Source organism: Meriones unguiculatus, chromosome 2 (assembly GCF_030254825.1).
Source record: "Meriones unguiculatus strain TT.TT164.6M chromosome 2, Bangor_MerUng_6.1, whole genome shotgun sequence".
NCBI classification, from domain to species: Eukaryota; Metazoa; Chordata; class Mammalia; order Rodentia; family Muridae; genus Meriones; species Meriones unguiculatus.
The window spans coordinates 96,307,654-96,331,930 of NC_083350.1; the positions used below are offsets into that span (position 1 = coordinate 96,307,654).

At 44.2% G+C, this 24,277-nt stretch overlaps 1 protein-coding gene across 1 annotated transcript in view; it reads right to left on the reverse strand.

Moving 5' to 3' along the window:
- Positions 1 to 1,043: 1,043 nt before the first annotated feature.
- The window catches only part of Dram1 (DNA damage regulated autophagy modulator 1), a 29,594-nt gene continuing 6,360 nt past the window's right edge, over positions 1,044 to 24,277 (reverse strand). The window contains exons 2-7 of the mRNA XM_021640067.2: positions 22,160 to 22,227; positions 18,247 to 18,389; positions 14,288 to 14,465; positions 7,193 to 7,251; positions 3,531 to 3,623; positions 1,044 to 2,966 (exon numbers count right to left, since the gene is read on the reverse strand). Of these exons, the coding sequence (XP_021495742.1) occupies positions 2,922 to 2,966; positions 3,531 to 3,623; positions 7,193 to 7,251; positions 14,288 to 14,465; positions 18,247 to 18,389; positions 22,160 to 22,227 (586 nt within the window). The 3' untranslated portion in view covers positions 1,044 to 2,921. The remainder of the gene's footprint in view (positions 2,967 to 3,530; positions 3,624 to 7,192; positions 7,252 to 14,287; positions 14,466 to 18,246; positions 18,390 to 22,159; positions 22,228 to 24,277) is intronic.

Consider the following 24,277-nt stretch of genomic DNA (forward strand, 5'->3'; position numbering starts at 1 on the left):
CCAGACCAGCGTGTCTCCAAGTGAACAACAGCAGCAGAAAATGCCACATGGAAGGGATGTTAGGAAACCCAAACACAGTTCAGCACTCATGTACTTAATCTGGTTTATAAAATGCAATTTGCAATTTCTGTGGAATCCTCTGTTAGTGTTAAAGGGGAAAACAAAGGGACTCAGTTGAATAGAAATCTGGAAAACAGGGTCCCGGGTAGGAGTCTGTCGCCATCAGGCTGGAAACAGCTCTGCCCAGGTCGCTGGGCCACTCTGTATTAGTCTGAAAAACGTGGTAATTGCCTATCCAACTGTATAGAGGTTGGATAGAAACATAAGAGCCTTGACTTCAATGTTTACAAAAGGCAAACATGTTACTGAAATGGCTTACACTTACCATTTTGGTGTTGCTGTTGTTCTTGTTTGTTTGTTTAACCTGCTAAAGCCTATTTCTTACAACCTTTCTTCTGAGGAGAGCTTTATCCAGCACCAAAGGAGAGGTTTTGGATGATGCAGACCCCTCTGGCTTCCTAGGCCACTTGGCATGAGCTAACCAATGAAGGAAGGGCAAGAAGTTTCAAGCCTGAGCTTTCCAGGCTCCTAAAAGGCTTTTCACTCCTCCAGAGGAAAGGCTGCCTGAAAACACTGACCAGGAAGAAAGCAGGGCAGCAGGTAGGGTCTCAATGGTACCTTTTGATCTGCAGTCCCTAACACCAGTTCAGCTCTGTGACCTGAGTCCCAACGCTCTTGTTATTAAAAAAAATAAAAAAGAAAAAATTGGTTTCTGAAGCCTGTAGCGCTGAGAGTCTGGACTGATTAAAAAAAATTCTCAGTTTGAGAATCTACAAAAATAAGCCAATCATGCTCACAGATAGCCCCTTCATGATGTAAGAAAACAGGAGGTTTAAGCCACAACTTTATGTATGTGCAGCAAGCGTCATCTCCCCAGACGAAGCCACACCCTCACAGCAAACATCCACCAGTCTGCGACCAAACCAGGTAACTATACGTCATAGTAGCCCCCCGTGACAGTTTATAATAACAAAGACAGCTACTAAAATAAAGAAATAGTTTATTTTACTTTCTCAGGTATGAAGTCCAAGGATATACACATATGTAGAAATTAAAAATAATACCAAAATGGGGGAAGCATTAGAAGCTGCATGGTATCTGCAGAACGTGACTTGGGGTAATTTGGGGCCTTCTCGGTCTGCCAAGACAGGTCTGGCCCACGTAACAATTTCTGTGGTATCTGTCCAGAAGAATCATGAAGCCCAAACAATTGAAACGTGTATACTACACAGAGCAAAATGGATAACGTTACTAGGTGATACAGAATAGCCATTGACATCAAAATAACTAGTAAATAAACCCTTTAGATAGCACCTCAAACATCCCTAGTGATTACTTGATTTGTTCATTCATTAATGTATATTCAGTGAGTATTTATTAAGCACCTATTGTGTGCTGGAAGGCACTGTGTTTAACCCTGGCAAAGGCTCTTGTGTTCTGTCCTGAAGGAGGGAGGGCCGGGTCACCAGTGGAAGGAAGAGAGCCATGTGCATTCTGGGAAGGATCAACAAGGTCCCTGCTCAAAGCAAAGAATGGCATAGCTTCAACCACAGTGCCCACAGGAAAGGTACCAGCTCCTGTTTCTCTTCAGAATGACAAGCGGTCACTGTCTCTTTGTTCCAGGATTACAGTGGGGACCCGTGGCAGCATGGAAAGTTACAGTGGACTTAGAAATGGTTGTCAGTTTCCATGGCACACGCATAGGGAGACATGGGACACCAGGGCAGAGGTGGCTGCTTGACTCAGCCGCACACAGGAGGCTGCACGGCCCTCGCTGTGCAGGTGCCCCTCACCAAGGCTGTCTGTATGGGCTGCTCTGCCCTTGCCCAGACTTAGGCATGGAACTTGAGGGTCTTCACTTCTTCCTCTACAATGGCTGGTGTTTCTTTCGCCGTTGGTGAACTGAAGAAAAGGTAGTCTCTCCAAGCCTAGCTTGGGGAAGGGCCTGACTCACCCTCCCTGTGGTGCCATAGGACAGTGGCCACAGGCACTGAAAGGAACAAATGAACAGCGCCTGCACCCACAAGTGTCTACTGGCCCTCTCCTTCTCCCTGTCTCGGATCTGTGTTCTCTTTGACTGGCTTACAGGGGAATTGGAAGTGGTTTCACTTCTGGGTCAAAGTTAAAAGGCAGTTATTTATCATTTCTAAGCTGTCCTGCTGAGCTCCTATCTGGAATTAGTTCCCTGAAAAAGCTGTAGCTCCCTAGGAGAGGAAAATTCAGCAAATGAGGAGACAAATTTCAAACCAAGGTCTTCCATATTTGCTGGTTAATGTGCATGTAAATGGTTTTGAGGCCTTAACTATAAAAGCATTTTGTTTAATGCACTAAAAATCAGAGTGCTTTAGTGTCAACTTATTAACGAAATCTATACCAATAGGTTACATAGTCACTATGAATTGAATTGTATAAGTGCTCTCTTGTGATTAAAATGTATTTTATAAAAATACGTTGTATTTTATAAGAAAAAAAAACTTATAAATTACTATCCCTGATTTGACTTCTTTAGAAAAAAGTACTAAACTTAACATTTTTTTCTTAGTGTATTTTCATAAATCATTCATACATAAAAGTCTAAAGAATCTATTCAAAAATAATCCTTCATTTTCTGTAATGCCTCATCTTGTCTGCATATGAATCTGTTCATATAGCATGCCTTAGAAAGTATAAAAACATTGCTACAGTGTCCCCAATGCTATACATTCTCTAGAAAACATACCTTTGTAAATAGAACAACTACTAGGAATTCTTAATGAAATTCAAGTCCCGGATGTGCCACAAATGTGTTCCAATCAGGTGACATCCAAGCCTGTCCATCCTCTGTGCCACTTGATATTCACTGAGACAGGATTCTCGGTCTTTCAAAGGTTATCATTGATTTCTGTGGATATCCTTAAAGTGACTCCCTGCAGAGATGGAGAGGGAACCAAAGAGTGACACAGTTCCAGAATCAACCATGATATCGTAGAAGCTTTGCCTCCCCTAAGAGGTGACCCCACTACTGTGCCATGCTTGACGTGGGTTCTAATGGATTCTCTTGGCTTTGCATATCAGTTTAGCCAATGACTCATTCATTCTAGAAGATGAGAGCCTCCATGTGGTCATATATGCTAAGGTCTTGCCTTCCCTTGGTCTGGGGAATGTTTTCCAACAATTTCTTTTACACAGTCATATTTTCTGGTTTTTGGAACTAGTGAGATTTCCCTGAACACAGCCTGGACTTTGAGCATCGAATGGCAGATAACATGAACGTTTCATTGGTTAAATGACCGGCTGGAGCTGTGTCTAACACATGTCCCCACCCTTTGGAAAGATGCTACTAATGTGTAGTTCACAAGCTCCCACCCACCTCTCCCCATCAAACACATTACAAGAGTAAAAGAAAGTTTCACAAATTGTAAGAACTTTTCTGTTTTCACTAATCCCATTCATCATAATTCATATGACATTTGAACTGATTAAATCCTTACCCGGAAATCTTGGATGAATGTTAGGAAATAGAAAATAAAACCAAAGGCCACGGTCCACTCACAGATGGCGCTCACTACGTGATACACATAATCCTAACAGTGACAATAAAGAGACAGAGTTTAGCCTAAAGGGGCTCAGGTGAAGGAAATCACCTGAAATATGAGATAATCAGACCAGAGGAAAACGCTGTCCAATAAACTGTAACTCCGAGGAAACACCAGTTTCCTCAAAGCCCAGGGCTGATGAGAATGCAAACTCACCCAATCACTTGTCTTTATATAACTTCAAAAGGTAGATTAAGAACCACAGAATGGCTGAGACCATGATGCAAATCTGGAGCCCAGTGAGAATGGGTCTGGTTTTGTTGACCTGCCCTGGGAACCCCGAAGCTGAAGGGCACACAGAAGTGTCCGGTGGGCATCCCCAGGGATCTCCCAGAATGAGTGTGTGCATGCACACAAGACCAACCCAGCACCCCAGTAGGTTTATCTCTGTTTCTGTGGGTATTAACTCCAGATTTCTGCTTCACACAATAAGGAAAATAGAGCTGCAGAGCAAATGCCCACAGCAAGACACCCATTGCGTGACTCTGTTTTGGAGAAAATCGATGTCCAGAGTCAAGACCTTGAGCTCACCTGTGTCTGGAGGTGAGAAATAGCGAAACAGGTGGTTTTGAAATAGACAAGATCAAAGCCATGTTTCATCAATTCATTCCACTTCTTTTGATTTTAATTTTAAAATCTTATTTATTTATTGTTTATTTGCTGTGTTAGGGATTTAACCAGGGCCTTGCATAAACTAGGAAACTGATCTACCACTGACTGTCAGCCCACTCCATTTTCACAAAATAGGAAAATAATGTCAGTGCTGTTTCAGAAGTAAAAAGGCTTCCACAATGCATCCATGAATATCTCTCTCTCTCTCTCTCTCTGGATCTGTGTGTATCGCCCTTCTCTCTCTCTCTCTCTCTCTCTCTCTCTCTCTGTGTGTGTGTGTGTGTGTGTTTGTGTGTGCATCTGCTTCTTTTTTAATACTGTAAATTCAGTTAAAAGCACTCTTAAACTCTAAGGATTTTTTCCCCTCATCTTCATTCTGATCAGCTCACATACCCAATCTGTAAACACTTGGTTTAAGGCCTGTGATGTCAGGAGAACAGACTGGTTTGAGGGTGACACTCTGCCTTATTTCCATCCACAAGGGCTGGGTGAGACTGCAATGGCATCTCTATAGATGCTCACACCCACCTATCGTTCTCACCCCAGGGCAAGACTGAGGAGAACCTGGTCTGTCTAATTAGGGACAGAAAACAGTGGCCACTAATTTTTGGTGCCAGTGGATCATCCTTAGACAGTGAAGATGTCTTACAACAGCAGAGGGCAAGGGGCCAGAGAGGTGGCTCAGTGGTTAAGAGCAGTGGCTGCTCTTGCAAGGATCGGGTTTGTTTCCCAGCACCCACATGGCGGCTCACAACTGTCTGGAACTCCGGTTCTAGGGAATCCTGAACCTCTTCTGCCTCCAAGCAAGATCACCAGGCATGTGCATGGTGCATATACATACATGAAGGCATAAAAATAAACATTCAGTAGAGGGCAAGGCTGGCAGATGGCACTGAGGCAAAGCTAGTGAGCTGTTACTGGAGCCCACATGCTGGAAATGGAGCGCCAATTCTGTCCTCCGATCTCTACCTATGTGCTATGGGTTGTGTGTGTGTGTGTGTGTGTGTGTGTGTGTGTGTTAAACAAAATCATTTTTTAAAAGTGGGGCAATATGATAGTGAGAGCTCAGAACCAGAGTCCCAGTTTCTCCTCTTGACATGTAAATGCAGACTTAGCTATATGAATGACAGTGAATTACAATTCTCACCACTACCACCCCTTCCCGTACGCCACACACAGTGAGCAGGGCAAGTTCTAATATATTGCATGGAAGTTCAGGGTGGTGTATAACCACTGCTGTACCCAGACAGTTTGAGGGTTTTCAGTGTAGACTTCATTCTAGAAGCAGAAGTACTACAGTAAAGAGAAAACCAGACACTAGATACGTTTGTGCTCTTTTTGTTAAGGCCAAGATCTCTGTGTAGCCTAGGCTGCTCCTCCTTCTGCCCCAGCCTTTGGAGTCCTGGGATCACAAGCATGAGCCATCCACCCTACCCGGCTCCTTTTGCTTTGTTGAGCCCAGCTGAGCCCTTGATCGCATTTTGATTTGTGGTGAAATACTGTCACCTAGTGGCTGATACTTGAAGTACCCCTGGGTTTCCTCTGCGGACTGCATCCATGTCCTTGGCTAGAGGAGAGAACACCCTTTAGTTGGGGCTACTGCCCCACTACCCAGACCTTTTGATGAGCCATTCAAAAGAAGCACTTTTTGAAATCCTAGCTGGAGCATCCTCTTCTTCAGCATTGTCCCTGTAGCTGTCTTGATGGCTTCCACTGCGTGCCAGAATTGTGCTTTTGGAAAACTTGCTCTAGCCACTCTGCACACGCCCCACCCATCACAGCAAATGCCCCCTTCCTCTCACCGCCTGCCTTCAGCTTCTAACCCACTGTTTCTACTGAAACTGGTTTTTTAAAAACATGAGAGACCTTATTGCTGCTTAAATTCAGGACCCTCACTCCCTGGACTGCTTAGCTACATCTGCCATGGTCAACTATTCCCTTTTTCAAAAATGTCCTTTTTACAGGCCTTTCCCAGCGCTCAGAGCAGACAGATCTCTGAGTTCAAGGCTAGCCTGCTCTACAGAGTGAGTCCGGGACAGCAAGGGCTACACAGAAAAATCCTGTCTGGGGAAAAACAAAAAAACCAAAAAACTAAAAATGTCCTTCTCTTGGTCTCTGGGATACCATGCCCTGGCCCATGGTGAGACTTGACTATTGCTTCTGTGGGTCCACAACATGCCGTCGGACTTCAATGCCAAGTTGTTCTTACTTTCAAAGGATTGTATTTGGCAAAAGACAGCCATTGTTTGAGCTGAACCCCAGGCTTCCCTGGGGACTCGCTTTCCCAGAGCCGTCCTGACCGTCCCCACAGGCTGCTGTCCTGAGAGCTGCCTGAGAGCCGCCCTGCGCAGCGCTGGTTCTCACATCGGCCCACACCTCTTCGGTTTGATTTTGGCCGAAGACATTCTCCTATTTGCCCCCTTGAAAAGGCCCCACCACTCTCTACCATCTATTCTGTGGCCCAAGCATCATCTAGTCAACTGAGACATACTAGGAAAAAGGTGGATCCCTAAAGTGACCAGCTTTCCCTGAAAATCAAGACATTCCAATTTACACAAGTCAGGGTAATAAGGAAGACCTTTCACTTTTAAGAAAACCCAAAACAGCAACAAATCCCACTTTCCTGCCATTACCCAACTGTGTGTGTCCACCACGGAGCTTCCTCCCTCCCAGCACAGCTCTGGAGGGCTTGTTCCAGTCTGCAGACCAGCAGCTGCCTTGGATTCATCAAGTGCAGACAATGGCCAGTTGTACCTATAACTAAGCCTGCTTCCAGGCTGCCTTTTGCAGCTAATTATCACATGCAATAGTAAGCCAATTCCATGTCACAGTGACTCCATGTTTTCCAGCCCACCTTAAGAAAAAAGTGTCCCTTCCTAGGATTCACCAGCCGCCCTGTCACAGACCTGGGATCGGCAACTACATACTGAGAGGGAAACAGTTACCTTTTCTTTTGGATTCCATTCCAGCTTCGTTATAGAAATTAGCGAAGCACAGGCAATCACTTTTAAGAGATTGTTAAGGAAGCAGAAGAAGGAAATGGGTCCTTTACTATTAAGACGACTGTTAGAGTAATCGTTACACATTCCTTAAACACAACATTTCTACAATCCAACCAGCTCTACGAACATCTTATAGTCTCAGACCTTCAATCACGATAGTAGCTAAGGTCCAGCCGGGGTGCACAATGCCTGCCTGACATGCGCAGGGCCCAGGACCACTACGCAAATACATAAATCAGTAAGATAGAGCACAGAAGTGCAGTTATTCCGTAGCAGGGCTTTTGTGGGTGCTGCAGTGGTCTGAATAAGTGGTCTGAATGTGTCCCCACAGGCGCATATAGATTTGAATGCTTGGTCACCTGGGGGTGGCCTTCTTTGATAGTATTAGAAAGAGTCGGAGATGTGGTCTTGTTAGAGGAAGCCTGGCACTCAGGGTGGGTTTTGAGGTTTCAAAAGCCCACAGGCAGCCCAGCGTTTTTCTCTTTCAGCCTATGGATCAGGACAGAGCTCTTGGTTACTTCTCCAGCACCATACCTGCCTGCTACCATGCTCCTGGTGCCGTCATAGTACGGGGCTAAGCCCCTCAAACTGTAAGCCAGACCCTAATTAAGTGCTTTTGAGAGTTGTTCCTGTCATGGTGTTTCTTCACAGCAATAAAACAGTGACTAAGACACTGGTGTATACGGTAGAATTCTAACCTGTGGCTACATTCAGTTCAACCTGACATTTCTGGGTGTTCCACCCAAGCAAGCTGCTTAAAGCTGGCCTAACTGGCTGACACGGGAATCCAAGACAGGTTTGCCATTATTGTTGTTTTGGTTTGGGGTTTTTTTGGTTTTTTGTTGTTGTTTTTCAAGACAGAGTTTCATTTCATATAAAAAAATAAGCTATCAAAGGGCTGGAAAGATGGCTCAGTAGTTAAGAGCACTGGCTGCTCTTGCAGAGGACCCACGTTCCAATTCCCAGAACACACATCTGTACATAGCTAACTGTAATTCCAGTTCCAAAGGCTCTAATACCCTCTCTGGCATCTGTGGACCCCTCAGGTACCTGCTGCTCTGACACCCATCCATGCAGGCAAAGCACCCAAACACATAACAATTATAAAGAAAAAAATAAGCTATTTTTCTAATTCAATCTATTAGCTTTTAGAAACAGACTTTTGGACAGAAGGGGAGCCTCCTTCCTCCTGACTAAGAATTACAGAGCCAAGAGGGATGCCAGCCACAGAAAGCCCTGCCTTCCCTGGGCACGACTGCCTCACACAGGCAGGGTTAAACTTAAAGGTTGGGGGAACGATGGGAAAATAGGAAGTCTGTTTTTAAAAATATGGGGACTCAGGCTAAAGTGCTGAGTCTTCTCTGCTGAAGGCAAAGGCATATCCTCCACTCCTGGCCCCTGCCTTCATATTCTGCAAAGCTTAACACGTCTTGCTCTCTCGGAATAAAAGCAGCCGCAAGCATAGACAATCCCTGGACCATCTAGTGACTGTAGCTCTGCCTCCACCCATTCCAAAGCCCATTAATTCTCACATCTATTTACTCTTCAGTCCCCTCCTCAGTGTGCCCAGCACCACACTGGCTGTGAGTACATGAGGAGATCAGCTAAACAGACTTAGTCTCAGCACCAGAACTATTAAAGTCCCGTTAGAACAGCAATGGCTCTGGTGAAAAAACAAAACATTAATTCAGTATGCCCTGGCATTGGGATGCCAGGGATTATATCACAGAGTTCAGCTTTATATGAGTTATGAAATTTGAAGACATCTCTAAAGCAGCCCCATCCCCAAAGAACTATATGTGTAAGTTTAAACTTGTTAGTAGCCATGTTTTTAAAAACTACAAACGTAGTGGCACACGCCTGTAATCCCAGCACTGGGGAGGCAGAGGCAGGCGGATCGCCATGAGTTCAAGGCCAGCCTGGTCTACAAAGTGAGTCTAGGATAGCCACAGCTATACAGAGAAACCCTGTCTTGGAAAAAAAAAGGGGGGGGGGGGTGATGGTGCACACTTTTAATCCCAAAGCTCAGGAGGTAGAGGCAGGCAGATCTCTGAGAGTTCTTGGCCACACTCGTCTACAAAGGAAGTTCAAGGACAGCCAGGGCTGCACAGAGAAACCCTGTCTCAAAAACAAACAAACAAACAAAACAAAAAAGGCCACTAAACTTGAAATAAATGAAATTAATAATAATAAATTCAAAAGCCAGGAGATGGTGGCACATACCTGTAATCCCAGCACTTGGAGAGGTAGAGGCAGACAAAAAGATCTCTGAGTTGGAGGCCAGCCTGGTCTACTGAACGAGTCCAGGATAGCCAAGGCTACACAAATGAAAAAAATCCAACACTAAAATACCACATCATTTGATGTTATCTTATATGCTGATAGGTAGCATATATCTGATTTAACCTAATCCATCAAATAATATGAATGGTGATGAAACAGAAATGTCTCATTGTAAAGAGTTTCTTCAGAGGACATGAGTTTGGTTCCTAGCAAGCACGGTGAGCAGCTAACAACTGCCTATAAGCCACAGTTCCAGGGGATGTGGTGCCTCTTCTGATCTCTGTGGGCGCCTGTACACACATACACGCACACACAGAATTTTAAAATACTAACAAAATATTGACAATATCATTTTACTGTATAATAAAATACAGAATTATTCGTGCAAGCGTAGTGTAGTCCTCACATCAGTAACCCCAGCATTTGGAGAGGAGACTTGATAACTTGAAGCTAGCCTAGACTACACAATGAGTAAGTCCCCTCTCTCCCTCCCTCCCCTCTTCCCACAACAAAAGCAAAGGAGAAGGAGAAGGAACTAATGAAGCCATTTACTCAACTACATTCCTTTTTTTCCTATCAAGTGTTCTACATTTACCGAAGACCTCAATTTGGGCTAGCCATTATTTCAAGTATGCCAAAAGTCACATAGTTACGGTGATGGACCAATAAACCCAGCTCTAAGACAGCCCCTGGGATAAGGCTAGGCAAAAGCAGAAGAAGACAGCATGCCTGAGGCAACACATGTGTCACAATGAGGCAACAGGAAGTCTCAGACCATAGGCCTCAGGAGCCCTGTTAAGGTCCTTCCTTCTCCACCCTTTCTTTCTTTTTCATTTTTGTTTATTTGCTTGTCTGTTTTTGGTAAGGGGAAGGAGTGTGAGCAGTGTCTCACTATGTAACTCTAGCTGTCCTGGAACGGTCTATGGACCAGGCTGGCCTTCAACTCAGATCCACCTGCCTCTGCCTCTCAAGTGCTGGAATTAAAGGACCACGCCACCATTTTCTCTAGCCTGTTTCGCTTTCTTTCCTCCCTTCCTCCCCTTCCTTCCTTTTTCAGTCAGGTTTGTACTACTGCCATCACGCGTTGCTTCTGTGAAGTTTTTGAAAGCTTTAGAAGTTGAGGAAAGATAGGCCAGTTAAGTGGGAGAAAATTAGAAACCTGACATGAGATGACTGGCCTTACAACCAGGCGTTGGCAGCACACAACTTAAATCCCACACTCAGGAGACAGAGGCAGATCTTTGAGACAGAGACCATCTTCACAAAGTGAGTCTAGGACAGACAAGGCTACTCAGAAAAACCCTCTGAGGAGGGAGGGAAGGAAAGAAAAAGAAAGGCAGAAGGATCGGGCCTCACTCAGTGGCTCAGTTTCTTCAGTAATCAATGAGGCTGTTTCATGTCACAGAAATATTAAGCAGAAATGGGCATTTCAAGGAGCCTTTAATGTTTTTCCAGAAAAACCACAGAAAAGCTTGAGGCAGAGACTTTTTCACGAGGCATCTTGCTGAATTGATTCAGGTTAGTTTGTTGCAGGGACAGACATACAACCTGCTTCTGTTTTGGTCTCTGACCCTTTGGCTTGGCTAAGAATATGAACCTCCTAGAAATGGAAATGCTAGGGTGGGAAACTGAGGCCAAAACGTCCCTTTGGGCTGTGACTCTCTGGTTTTGTATTGAGAGCTTAGCCTCTAGGAGCTGGAAGCAAAGAAAGATACAACTTATTTATACATCTTACAGTCAACACAAGCTAAAGAGTTAAGGAACTCTGTTTTGAGAGACAGTATGAGCATCTTTCAAACTATTAACAGGACAAAGAAATGGGGAGGGAATTGCCTTAGAACAAAGGCATGCTGTCTGTTAGTAAATTTCTCAGAGGCTTAGTTCCTCCCTGAGTGTAAATTTTATAATTAAAAATTTCCCCACGACCTGGAGGAGAAAGCCAGCTGGGTGGCACATGACTGTAATCCCAGCACTCAGGAGACTAAGGCAGAAAAGATTACCACAAGTCTGTGGCCAGCCTGAGCTACAGAGTAGAACTCTATCTCAAAATGAGAACTAAAAACAAGAGCAAAATTGCATATTTAGCCAATTTGGTATAATTTCTAGTTTAGGAGAGAAACACAGAGCTCAAGTTTAGAAGGGCATGATACATCCTGAAACTGACCACTACCTGGCCTCTATTTCTTTCTTCCTGCAATCTGACATAAGATGGAGAATTTTCCACCCTTGAAATACCATATCAGGTTATTTTCTTGTTTTAAATACTTCATTAAAGAAATAAAGTGAGCCAGGTGTGATCACACACACCTGAAATCCCAGCACTTGACAGGCTGAAACAGGTTGGATACCGGCCAGCCTATAACGAGACCCTGTTCTCAAACAGAGAGAGAGAGAGAGAGAGAGGAAGGAAAGGAGGGCTGAGGAGAGAATACTTCAATTTCTTTATTTTTAATGAAAATAGATTATTCTCTCATACAGTGCACCCCAACTACAGTTTCCCCCTCCCTCCACTCTCCTAACTCCACCTCCCCCAAATCCACTGCCCCTCTTTAGAAAGGAGCAGACCTCCAAGAGATAACAACCAAACCGGACAAAACCACATACAGTAAGACAAGGTAGATGCCCTCCTATCAAGGCTGGACAAGGCAACCCCACAGGAGGAAAAAAGGCTTTGCCTTCGTTTCATTTCAATTCATTTCGTTTGCTTGGTTTTCTGAGACAGGGTTTCATGTCTAGCTCTGGCTGTCCTGGAACTCACGATGGAGACCAGGCGGGCCTTGAACTCAGCCTGCCTCTGCCTCCTGAGTGCTGGGATTAAAGGACAGGGTATTTCTTAGGACACCAGTCCCACCAGCCCTGGCTGGTCCTCCTGCCTATGCCTCAAGTGCTAGAATTACAGGCATGTGCCACTGTGCCCCACTTTCATTCCCTTTAGATCAAAATGTATAAGCATGATTGAATGCTCATTACCTTCTTGTCTCATTGCTAAATTAGAAAAGAAGTGAATTTCATATTGAAAACAAGACAGTGACTACAAAAAGGCTAATTGTATTTTGGGTTGACGTGATCATAAGTGACAGAAGTAAAATGAAATCCTTAGTACAGGTAAGTCAAACTGCCCCGTCCCCAGAGGCATGGAGTCTGGACTCTTGGCATGCTACAAAGCTATTTCTTTAATTACAAGGCCAATATTTGATGTCTTTAACCAAGCACTACAAAAAAAATTCAATATTTGCATTTGGCTTTTGAAACTGACCCATGCGAAGGAAAGTAAACAGACTCCCTTGCTTTTTTTTCTATCCCCCTTCACTCTTTTCCCACAAAGCATGTTTGAATCTAATGCTTCCATAGTGGAGTCCACTTTTATTTGCTCTTCTGAAAAGTTTTAGACACTTGGAATGGCTTCAGGAACAAGGGTGAAGGGGGAACATCAAATTTGCTGGACCACTGTGACAAAGATCCTTTGCTCAACTATGCAGTCTGGATCCTTAACCTTCTCCTGGGCCCACTTCAATATAAAGAACAATTTAATTAGAATATAAATATAGAATATAAATATAGAATATAAAGTCAATTGAACTAGATCCTGGTTAAGGTTAATACAGTGGTTTGCGTGAGAATGGCCCCCTTCGTCTCATGTATTTGAATGTTTGGTTCTCAGTTAGTGGAACTGTTTGGGAAGGATCCGGTGACATGGTCTTGTCAGAAGTGGGGGGGGGGAGGGAGCTTTGAAGTTTCAAAAGCCTGTGCCATTCCCAGTTACCTTCCTCTGCCTCATCACTGTGGACCAAGATGCAAATGCTCAGCTACTGCTCCAGTGCCATGTGAACCTGTCTGCCTGCCTGCTGCCACAGTCCCCACCCCATGACAGTCATGGACTCTAACCCTCTGAAACTGTGAGCCCAAACAAACCCTTTCTTCTATAAATTGCCTTGATCATAGCGTCTTTTCAAAGCAACAGAAAGGTAACTAAGACAGATATAAAATATCTCCATCCCACCACCAAAGCTTCATTGTGTCTACTGGGGGCTTGGCCCCAGATGGCAACAGTACTGGGGAAGATTCTAGAAACTTTAAAAGCTGAGACCTATGGGGGGAAAAGCAGATGGGGCTGGGGGGTGGGGGTGGGGGCTAAGGGTTGGGGACTGGTGTGGGGAAACACAGGGCAGTCCTTGGGCCAGGACTGGGAGAATCAAGTCCCTGAGCCCTTCCCCCGACGCCTCTTCCTGTTTCTCTTCCTTCCCTATCTCCCTTCCTCCCCTCTATCTCTTGCCTTCTTTCCTGTTCATAATGAGGTGAAGAAATTCTGTCCCAACATGCTCTGATTGCCATCATCTTCTGCCTGAGCACACGGGCCCCAGCAACCGTGGGCTGAAGTCTCAGAAACACTGAACCAAAATAAAGCCTTCCCCTTAGGTTGTTTTGGTCAGTCATGCTGTCAACAGCGACCCCAGGTCTATTAATCAATTTCCTCATTGTTGGTATGATCTCTCTTGTTTTCTGAGTCATCCTCCTCCTTCAGCATCCCGCAGGGTGTCTCTTTTCCCTGAAATGTCCCGTGCAAGAACACCCAGTGACCCCTACTGGTTCCCTGTCTATGGACCCCCATTTACCTACACCGTACTCAGGGATCTGTCTCCCTACTGCAAGCCCCCACACTCCAGCAGCCCCTAGTCTAGCGACTGCTCCGGCCGGAAGTAGGACAATCTTCCTCCCTCCTTGCGTACGTTTACAATCCACGCATGAAAAGGATACTGGGGACCACAGCTGCGCAGGAAACCGCAGAGATGGCCATCCGGACATGGCACGTGGCCATGGTGTTCCACTGGGGACACGATTTGTAGGAGATGATGGTTTGCAGGAGTGTGTATGCCACACCGCAGACGAAAGCCAGAAGGGCGCCGCCATCATGGACGACCGGAACAGCTAATTCCTGCAGAGACCACAGGCAGGTTCTTATTCCGGGGGTGGGGATGCTAACTAACCTCCAGCACTCATTCGCTCACTCTGGGATGCGCTAAGCCAGGGGTCCTCGACCTTCCTAACGCTGCAACCCTTTAATACCATTCCTCATTGTTGTGCACCTCCCCCCACCATAAAGTTACTTTCGTTGCTACTTCATAACTGTCATTTTGCTGCTGTTATGAAGGGCGGTGTACATATCTGTGTTTTCCGATGCTTTCAGGCGACTCCCATAAAAGGGCCAGTCAACCCTGAAAGGGGCCGAGACCCCTAGGCTAAGAATTTTCACAAGCCGGTCATGCTTATGAAGATTCAAGAGAAAAGCCTCCTGTTACTGATTCAGGGCAGCCGTTGAGACTGTTCCACAGTTGCTCCAGCGCACGAGAAAAGCCTCCATCCACCCTGGAAAACAATTGTGCGGATGGGCTCTAGAGCCCGGCACTTGGAAATTAGAAGTTCTAACTCCAGCCCGGCTCAGTGGCGGTGCATGCCTGTAATCCCAGCACTCGGGAAGGCAGAGGCAGGCGGATCTCTGTGAGTAGGAGGCCAGCCTGGTCTACACAGCAAGTCCAGGAAAGTTTTAACTTCACCATGAGACTGACGTTAAGATAATTAGAGACTTCATTGCAGTGAAGACCTGCATTTATATCAGGTATCATAGCATTTCCTATAAAAACTGCATTTAGAAGCCAGGTGAGGGGCTGGAGAGATGGTTCAGAGATTAAGAGCACTGGCTGCTCTCCCAGATGTCCTAAGTTCAATTCCCAGCAACCACATGGTGGCCCACAGCCATCTATAATGCGATATGGTGCCCCCTTCTGGGATGCTAGGTGTACATGAAGGCAGAACACTATAAATAAATAAATCTTCGAAAGGAGATGAAGAAGAGGAGCAGCAGCCAGGTGAAGCAGGAGAACCACTGTGAGTACCAGGCACAATTGCATCCACATTCTGCAAGACCTCGCCAACTGCTATCTCTAACCTGAGCATATAGATACAGTTACAAAGGAAAAGTAAGGGACATGCATGTTTTAAAATGTGCGTGCCCCTTTAAGTACTTACAGACATCAGGAAAATAATCACTGAATGATATAAAGAAAAGTGTCTAAGATGAAAATTCTATATTGTGTATGTCTTAACACAATCTTAAAAATATTTTAAAAGAGCTAAGAGAAACAAATCCCTTTTGTTGCTTGGATATGAGACATATTTGGATGAAAGCAAAATAGAAACCAAAGCATGATCTGCTAATGAGTCACTTTCAGGAATAACCAGAATTCTGGGACTTTCCACTTTTCTTTTCATACTAATGGACATAAACTGAATTTGAATACTTCTCCTTCTGCTGAAAGGAAACTTCCTTCCCCTGCCCTGGCCATCCATTCTGGAGCTAAGTCTGCAGGCTTCCTGTGCTCCCTGGGAAGACTGACCCTCCAGGTCATGTGAAGAGTCCCCAGGTTCTTCAGAGCTTGCATCTCCGATGTGTCTCCTCCACAATGGCAAGCATGCTCTACCATTAAACATGTCTTGAAATCAGGTGCGATGGGACATGCCTGTTATCCCAGCACTCAGGACATGGAGGAAGAGGGATCAAGTGTTCAAGACCAGCCTGAGCTACATAGTGAGATCTTGTCTCAAAAATCGATCTGTCTCTCCAAACAGACCTTCATGTAGCCCAGGCTGGCCTCAAACTCCCTCTATAGAGACCTTGAATTTTATACCCCTGTGCCTCTACCTTCCAAATGCTATAAGCAGACTGCACAATGCCCATAATTATAGGGTATTGGGGCATTGTGCATGCCAAGCAAGCATTCTGCCAACTGAACTACATCCCCAGCCCACCTTTTAGAAGGGAAATGGTTTTAGGTCAGACATGGATTTTTGGGTGGGTGAGATGGAAACTTGGCATGTTCCTTGTTAGAAACTCTTGCAAGCTTCAAGGCAATAAGGTACAGAAAATATTAGAACCCTAAAAGGGTTAAACCTCAGAACTTTTTTTCCATAATGAACATCTCAGTTAAAAAAAAAAAGTTAGTGTCAACTTACAAATAATAATTGTATATATTCATGATATTTATGTAAGTTTTGTATACGTTCATAAGGTGGAATGATTAAGTCAAGATAATTAATTTATTCATCACTTCTGTCTATGGGGTGTAGGGATCATATGTGTGTGCTACCATGCCTGGCTTGTTTTATTTATGTATGTATTTACTTACTTTTTTAGGCAGGTTCTTGTTATGTAGCTGAGGCTGGCTTCCACCTCATAGTCCTCCTCCCTCAGCCTCCTAAGTATGCTCATAGTTCTTTTTGTAAGAGACAGACAGAGTATGTGTGTGTGTTTGTGCGTGTCTGTGCCTGTACATGGTACATAATCAGAGAACAGCTTTGGAAGTCAGTTTTATCCTTCTGTGGTGGATTTTGGGAATTGTTCATCAGACAAGGGCCTTTTCATATTTACATGCTGATAAATAATTCTTACCCCTTTTAACCTCCCCGCCCCCCTTGATGATAGAGCTATAAACCGTTTTACCATATTTCATCATCCAAGGATGGGTTCTTACAGCCCTTACCCATCCCTGGCCTGTGAGTCCCTGAATAGGCCTTAACTGCTGGCAAACAGCTCTGAGTTTCCCACGGTGCTTTATCGTCCCCCTTGATAAAGGCAGAGATGGTGAATCTGTGGGGGCTCATGAGATGCACATCAGCCTAGGTCACAATGACTACAGTCCAGTTCCAGGCTGCAGTAGACATTAGAGAATGGATGGACAGCAGCCCACTAGAGGCAAAGCCACCATCTTTGTATAAAAACCAGCATCATTCAAGAGCATTGCTAGTGGGGAGAAGGTTAAAAATATTCCCCTGGGCAATACCCAAGGCCTCCTATAATAATCCATCCTGCTCTCACATGGAGACAACAGGTAAGAAGAGTGTAGGACCATCGCAGTATATCTGACTATGACTAGACTGCAGGCTGCTGTACGCCGATTCGCTCATCCGATCCTTATTCAGTAATATGAACAAGGAGGTCAATGGATTTTTCTAAGACATTAAATAGTCTCTCCATAGACAAATCAAATGCTTTCTTGCAAAAGATGGAGGGATAAGCAGAAATCTACAAACCAGAAAAAAAGGTATGGTCACTGGAACAGGGGCCATATTTTGGCTCTTTGGTCTAATTCACTGAATAAATCTGAGCCAATGATTTCACCTCCACAAACCAAATCTTCACACGCAAAAGGGAGGAATCAGGTGCTTCTCTTTGAGTACCAGGTGGATCTTGTCCAATGGTAGAGTCGTAGGCATTCATTCTGAGGAAAACCCGTTTACAAAGCTAAAGGAATTCTTACCTCAGACTACATGAACACGAACTGCGAAGCAGCCATGGTACTTCATGCCCAAAATTCCTGCACTCAGGAGGCTGAGGCAGGAGAACTCAGCGTTAGTAGTTTTAAGGCTAAAATATATGTGTGTGTGAGTGTGTGCATGCTATTAAAATGACTGCCAAGAATTCATAGGGGGTTAAAAATCTCTTTAAAAACAAAGATGATCAAGCGGGAGCAGTGCTCAGCCTGTAGCATCGTTTGAGGTGCACACTCTCCTCTCCCACTTCCCAGGCGAGACTAACAATCATTTAAAAATCAATCCAACCTGAATCCATTGATCTCATAGCTTTCCTGGCACAAGCTGATTTCTTGCTGTTCATGCACAGACTCTTCCAACCTCAACCACCCAAAACACTCAGGCCATACCTGAAAATTAGCCACAATGCCCATTCCAATACATCCCACCAATCCGAGAACTAATGACACCAAGTTAATAATAGGAGTGCTGAAATAGTAGGTCTCATTTTGCTTCTCCACTATTTTATATCTTGTGTACATCGTAGCTGCACCTGCAAAAAAGAAGCACAGGCTAGTAAAATGTATTACTCAATTCTTTTAGAGAAAAATAAGAACACATGAGAGTTTTGTTTGTTTGTTTTCTAAAGTTCTTGATTATGGCTGAGTGTGTAACAAACATAAGGCCTTGAGTTTGCTTTCTAGCATGAGAAAAAAAAAAAGTCATGATTGCAGCACATTTTGTTTTTCCCAGTATTCTCTGCCCTATGCAATAGACAAATGCATGCACACACATGCACATACACCATATCTTGGCCTTTTTCACATATAGGCCATTTTTCACATAACTCCATGTGTTATTCAATGACTTGCTTTTCTCAACAGTGTACCATGAAGATTCTTCCAAGTCACTGCAAAATAACTCTACATTGTCATTTTTAGATTTCTATATGGTTTGTGAGATCCTGTCTTTATTTCACCCTCTTTTATAAACTGGTTTCCATTTGCTCCCTGAACTTAGATTGTAGTGGTATTGACATGTTTTGTACACCAAAATTCTATCTACTGCAAATATTACAAATTTTCTTCTGGACTGTTTTTTAAAATGTGAAAGACATTCAGCCCTCGTTGCAGTTAGGTGGAATTTATATGGCCAGACTGGGCAACTCGGAAGAGACCTTATCTCAACAATGTAAACCATAAAGACTTAAATAAATAAAAAGGATGCTATCGAGGTGTTATGGCACTTGGCTATATTCCCAGCCTTAAGAAGGCTGGGAAAAGAGAATTACAAGTTCTATGCAACGTCTGGGCTACATAACAAATGTAAATGTAAGACTTTACCTGGAAGGGGAAAAAAATTAAAAATGAATACTTATCCTAATCTTAATTTGAATATTCCATGTCATATATTTTGTCCAATGGCAAAAACCTAAACAGTTGGTATATTCCTATTCCTATGGAATGTATACGATTTACCCTTGTTCATTCAAATGCTGGTTTCTCTACCCCTCTAGCTGGTTTCAATCCAGACATTGCATTGTGATGTTAATTCTAAGCATTACCTGTCTCAAGTTTCTGTAAACATGCCACCATTTGTTCTCTGTAATTTCAATAAAACAACCAGCCAATGCTGTGCATGAAGAGAATAGGGTGGGACATGCTGGTCTGGAGGGGAGGAGAGAGAAGTGAGTGGGAGGAGTGGGAGAGATAGGTTAGCAGGAAGACTTGGAATCACGAGGAGGGATGAACCAGACCTAAGATATGACTAAAAGCAAGTACAATGTGGGAAATCTGAATGGGAGGAAAGTATGCAGGCTTGGAGGTTTAGGATGGAGTAACTGTTGCCCAGCATTGTGCTCTAGGTTAATTAAATAAATCCTAGTCTCTGTGTGGTGATTTGGGTATACAGCTGGTTTAGGAATAACCACTGTTAAACTAAAAGATAAATCAATAATAAATATTAATAACCAACAACACTAAACTTACCACTGATTGTAGTAAAACAATTACTTGCTCTTCTAAGTCTGGTTTCAAAGATTCCTATAAAGGCACTGGGACCGACTGGCCCTGTGTTTCTTCCTCCTTCCCTTTTCTAAGCCCAGGTGGAAGAGCCCACGAATGGGTGAGCAAGTCAAACTTCCTATCGAGTTGCACACACAGTATTCTAAAGCTGCTCGCTCCCTTAGTGGGGTTCCCAGAAGTTTTCCTGACCCACTCAACAGAGGGAAGTGAGTGTTGGTTACGCAATGTGGCCTGGCTGGATAAAGGAAGGGCTGAGAGCCTGGCGTCTGACACAGGAACCCTCAGATCCTCCGGCAGAAGAGAGTTTTGTATCAATAGCAAAATAACTGGAATCAGTGTCGATGACACTGGCTCATGGGGGGATTGTGTTCCATCAGTTTCTGCCATGCTTCTGAGTTCCTGGGAACAAAATCATACCCAAGACAGATACAAACTACTCTGTTTTATCATTTTCCATTTCTCCTAACAACAGGCCAGCAGCTCTCAGCCTGTTGAAAGCATCCAATTTCTTCTAAACTGTTTGGTTTTCATTTATGTCACTAAAGATCAAAGCCAGTACTGCCCACATGCCAATCAAGCATGGCTCCAAGTGCTCATTTACAACATGTGTTCCCTGAGCCTCACTAAAATTGAGTAGATCCGTAGGGGAGCTCAGGAACATGCCTCTAACCCCAGATGCCCCAGGCGAGCTGCCCTCAGGACGCATCTTACCACACAGCCTTATGCACTGGAGTACACAAGCACCGTGGCTACACATAAGGTTTTGAAAACTAAATTATACTGAAAATCCATTTCAGGGCCAGAGAGATGGCTCAGCAGTTAAGAATGCTTGTTGCAGGTCAGAGGTTCTGTGGCTGGGTTGGTGTCCCCATCCCATCACTCAAAGCCTTGCTTAGTTACAGAAGAGGGCCAGTTCAGGCTCCATAACCCCATCACTAGGAGTCCTCACTAGGGTCACCTTCATAGATTCCAAGACATTTCTACTGCACAAATCCCTGCCCCTACCACACACACTACATCGTCTCTCCCTGTACTGTCCCTCTGAACATCCCTTCTGCTCCCATCTCTACCCACCCCAGAGTCCACCTACAAAACCTATTCTATTTTCCCTTCCCTGGGGGATCCATGCATCCCCTTCCAGAGTCGGCCTTGTTTCTCGGCCTCTGGCTCTGTGGATCATAGCATGACTCTCCTTTTCTTAACAGCCTAATATCCACTTATAAGTGAGAGCATATCATGTTTGTCTTCATCTGGGCTATCTCCCTCAGGATGTTTTTTGTTTTTTGTTTGTGTTTGTGTTTTTGTTTTTCTAGTTTCATCAATTTGCCTACAAATTTCATGGTGTCATTTTTTTTAACAGCTGAATAAGAATACTCCATTGCATAAATATACTGCATTTTTTTAAATCCATTCTTCAGTTGAGGAGCATCTAGGTTGTTTCCAGTTTCTGGCTGTTATCTTGTTATGCTGTGTTTGCTTGCCATCCCTGAGGAGGCCTGCTCCTTTCTGAAGGGAAATGGAGGAGCAGTGGATCTGGGGGAGAGGGAAGGAGATGAGGGTGGGAGCAGGACAGACAGACATGGGGCTGGGAGGAGAGGAGGAAGGAGAACTGTGGTGGGGATGTACTGTATGAGAAGAATAAATAAATTTTTAAAAAATGCTATTGCTCTCTCATGATGACTGAAGTTCAGACTCCAGTGCCCACATTGTGTGACTCGAAAATGCTTGTAACTCTAAAAGATCTGAATCCCTCTTCTAGCCCCCAAGAGCTCTGACACATGCATGTTTATACATGCAAATAGTTAAAAAAAAAAAAAAACACCAATAAGTGTACGTTTGTGTGTGTGCGCACACATACACAACACTCACATAAATAATTTTTTTTTTAATTGAGACAGGATTTCTCTGTGAAACTCTGGCTGTCCTGGAACTTTCTCTGTAGACCAGGCTGGCCTCAAATTCACAGAGATCCACCTGCCTCTGCCTCCCTAGTGCTGGGATTAAAGGTATAAAAACATATATTAGATAATATAAAAAATTTAACTCCATTTCAGAAATTTGGGATTTAAAAGTACCTCTTAAAAGTCTGTCTCAGATTACCAGTTAAGTATAGTCCTATACGATGAGGCTATACATAATTGTGGATTTTTAAAAAAAAAAAAAACAGTGTAGTGTCTCAAAGTAGTGCAAAATTTTAGTAACAGAGATTGTGCTTTTTTTTTTAAGTACACAAACTACAAGTGCCATTTTATTACACTTGAGGTTGTAAGTTTCTCATTCATAATAATTATGTACTTACCAAGAAATGCAGAGAAGTTTATCATGAACCCAAAAATACCACTCTCTGGTGGCGTTGTCCCTGTGTCACTGAGAAAGAAAAGAAAACATCGGGTTATTTCAAAGGAGTCTCAGTTCCAACGCAAGGGCAGATAATTGGTCCATTTATAGTGATCTTTCTAGGTGTTCAGACACTGAGTTTCAAAAGTATGACCCAAATTCATCCTGAAGTACTTTTTGTTTGGGCTCTAAAGAAACCTAAAATTGGTTTTTATACCATAAAAGTTTACATTTAGGAATACAGAGATAGACCTGTCGGTAAAGTGCTTGTTGCACAAAGCATGAGCCCTTAAACTCAAGCCCCATCCCCCACGTGAAAACCCCAGGTGTGGAATCTCACACTTGTAATCCTAAGGAACTCACTGCCTGTTCAGCAGTGAAGAAGGTGTGACCTGAAAGAAGATGGCCCCAGGCTCGGAGAGAGTGGAGCTATTAGGAGGTGAGGCCTTGTTGAGGTGGGTGAGGCCTTGTGGTGGGTGTGGCCTTGTTGAAGGACCTGTGTCACTGGACAGGGACTTTGAGGTTTCTGAAGCCCGATGGAGGCCCAGCGGCTCACCCTTTTTTCCTGCTGTCTAAGGATCCATCCAGATGCAGATCTCTCAGTACCGTGTCTGCCTGCATGCTGTCATACTTCCCGCCGTGGTAAGAGCGGGCTAAAGCTCTGAACTGTGAGCCAGCCCCAATTAAATGTTTTCCTTTATAAGAGTTGCCCTGGTCATGGTATCTCTTCACAGCAATAAAAACCCTGACTAAGGCAAAGATCTTGTCTTGAAAGCAGAGGGAGAGCAACTGAATTTGAGAGTTTGTCCTCCAGCCTCCACAGGTTATTTGCACACACAAGCACCCACACCTGCATGTACACATGCGCTCACACATACATGAAGACACTCTAAACACCGATAAAAGCTAGACGATGTTTAAAATAAATGGCACAGCTGTTTCCCAAGCAACCCCACTCGTTAAGCTCAGTGAGTGCTGATTCTCAAAGAAGAGTTGAGCGTGACTATTTTGAAAATAGAAGTCACTGAAAAATGTGCTTGAAAATTCTATGATTGCTATAATAAATGCACATAAATGTACCACTTTGACCTTTAATGTCTGGGTTTATGCACAATACAGTAGCAAAAACTGGGCAATTTACTGATTACTACTAAGCACTTTTGAAAACCCCACTTGAAGGAAGCCTCATTCATAGCTGTCCTCAACTGCAGGCAGCTTTTAGGTCATAGGTTGAACATGAGTGCTAGTTTAATCAATTATCTTAATAAAAGGAGGTTCCTATAGAAAAAGAATTAAATGTTAGGTGCAGTCTATCAGTTACTAAGATGACTCAGAGAGCAGTGGTGAAGACCTGGGAACATGGCTTAGTATCAAAGGGCCTAGCATGCACAGGCACCCAGTCAGAGAAAGTGTTGGGCACGTTCTGTATTCTTTTCATTGGTGTCAGGTTATAAGATACAAGGCTGCCCCCAAGCTACCTTTTCAGTCTAAAATATCAGGACCAAGGTGCTCCCAACAGGAAACAACTTGCACTGATTCGGGGTGCTTGCACTTTTAAAAATAGCTCTGAAATATCTATGTTGAAAACCCATCCCATTGAAAAGCGAGTGGAAACTTCCACAAGGAGCCTGTACGTGCAGAAAGCAGGAACCTCTGAGCTTTGTCAGGATTTACCTTTGAAAAGGGGATGTGAAGAGGCTGAGTGGCTGGTAACAAGCACCTTGACTGCCTGTGTTTCCATCCTGGTGCCAGAGCCTGATAAGGAGGAAACATTCCCACTTTCCCAGCTTCCTATACTCAAGGAGGGCTGGAGAAGGCCTCCATGTGTAAGGGTAGGGCTGAGTGGCCCAGGGGAAGGAAGGGATGAAAGCCAGGAACAGAATAATGGCCGAGACAGCCTGAGCCCTAGGGCAGCACATTTGCCAGATGATTAAGTCTGATGAGAACATCAAGCCTTCCTGTCTCCACCTGAGGGTGTAAAAAAGCAACCAGCAGTGAGGCAGCTCACAGTGCTTGGCACTCATCTACCATCTTAGACAGGCACATGGTAGGGGCAGAAACTAGGGCAGATATGTACGTG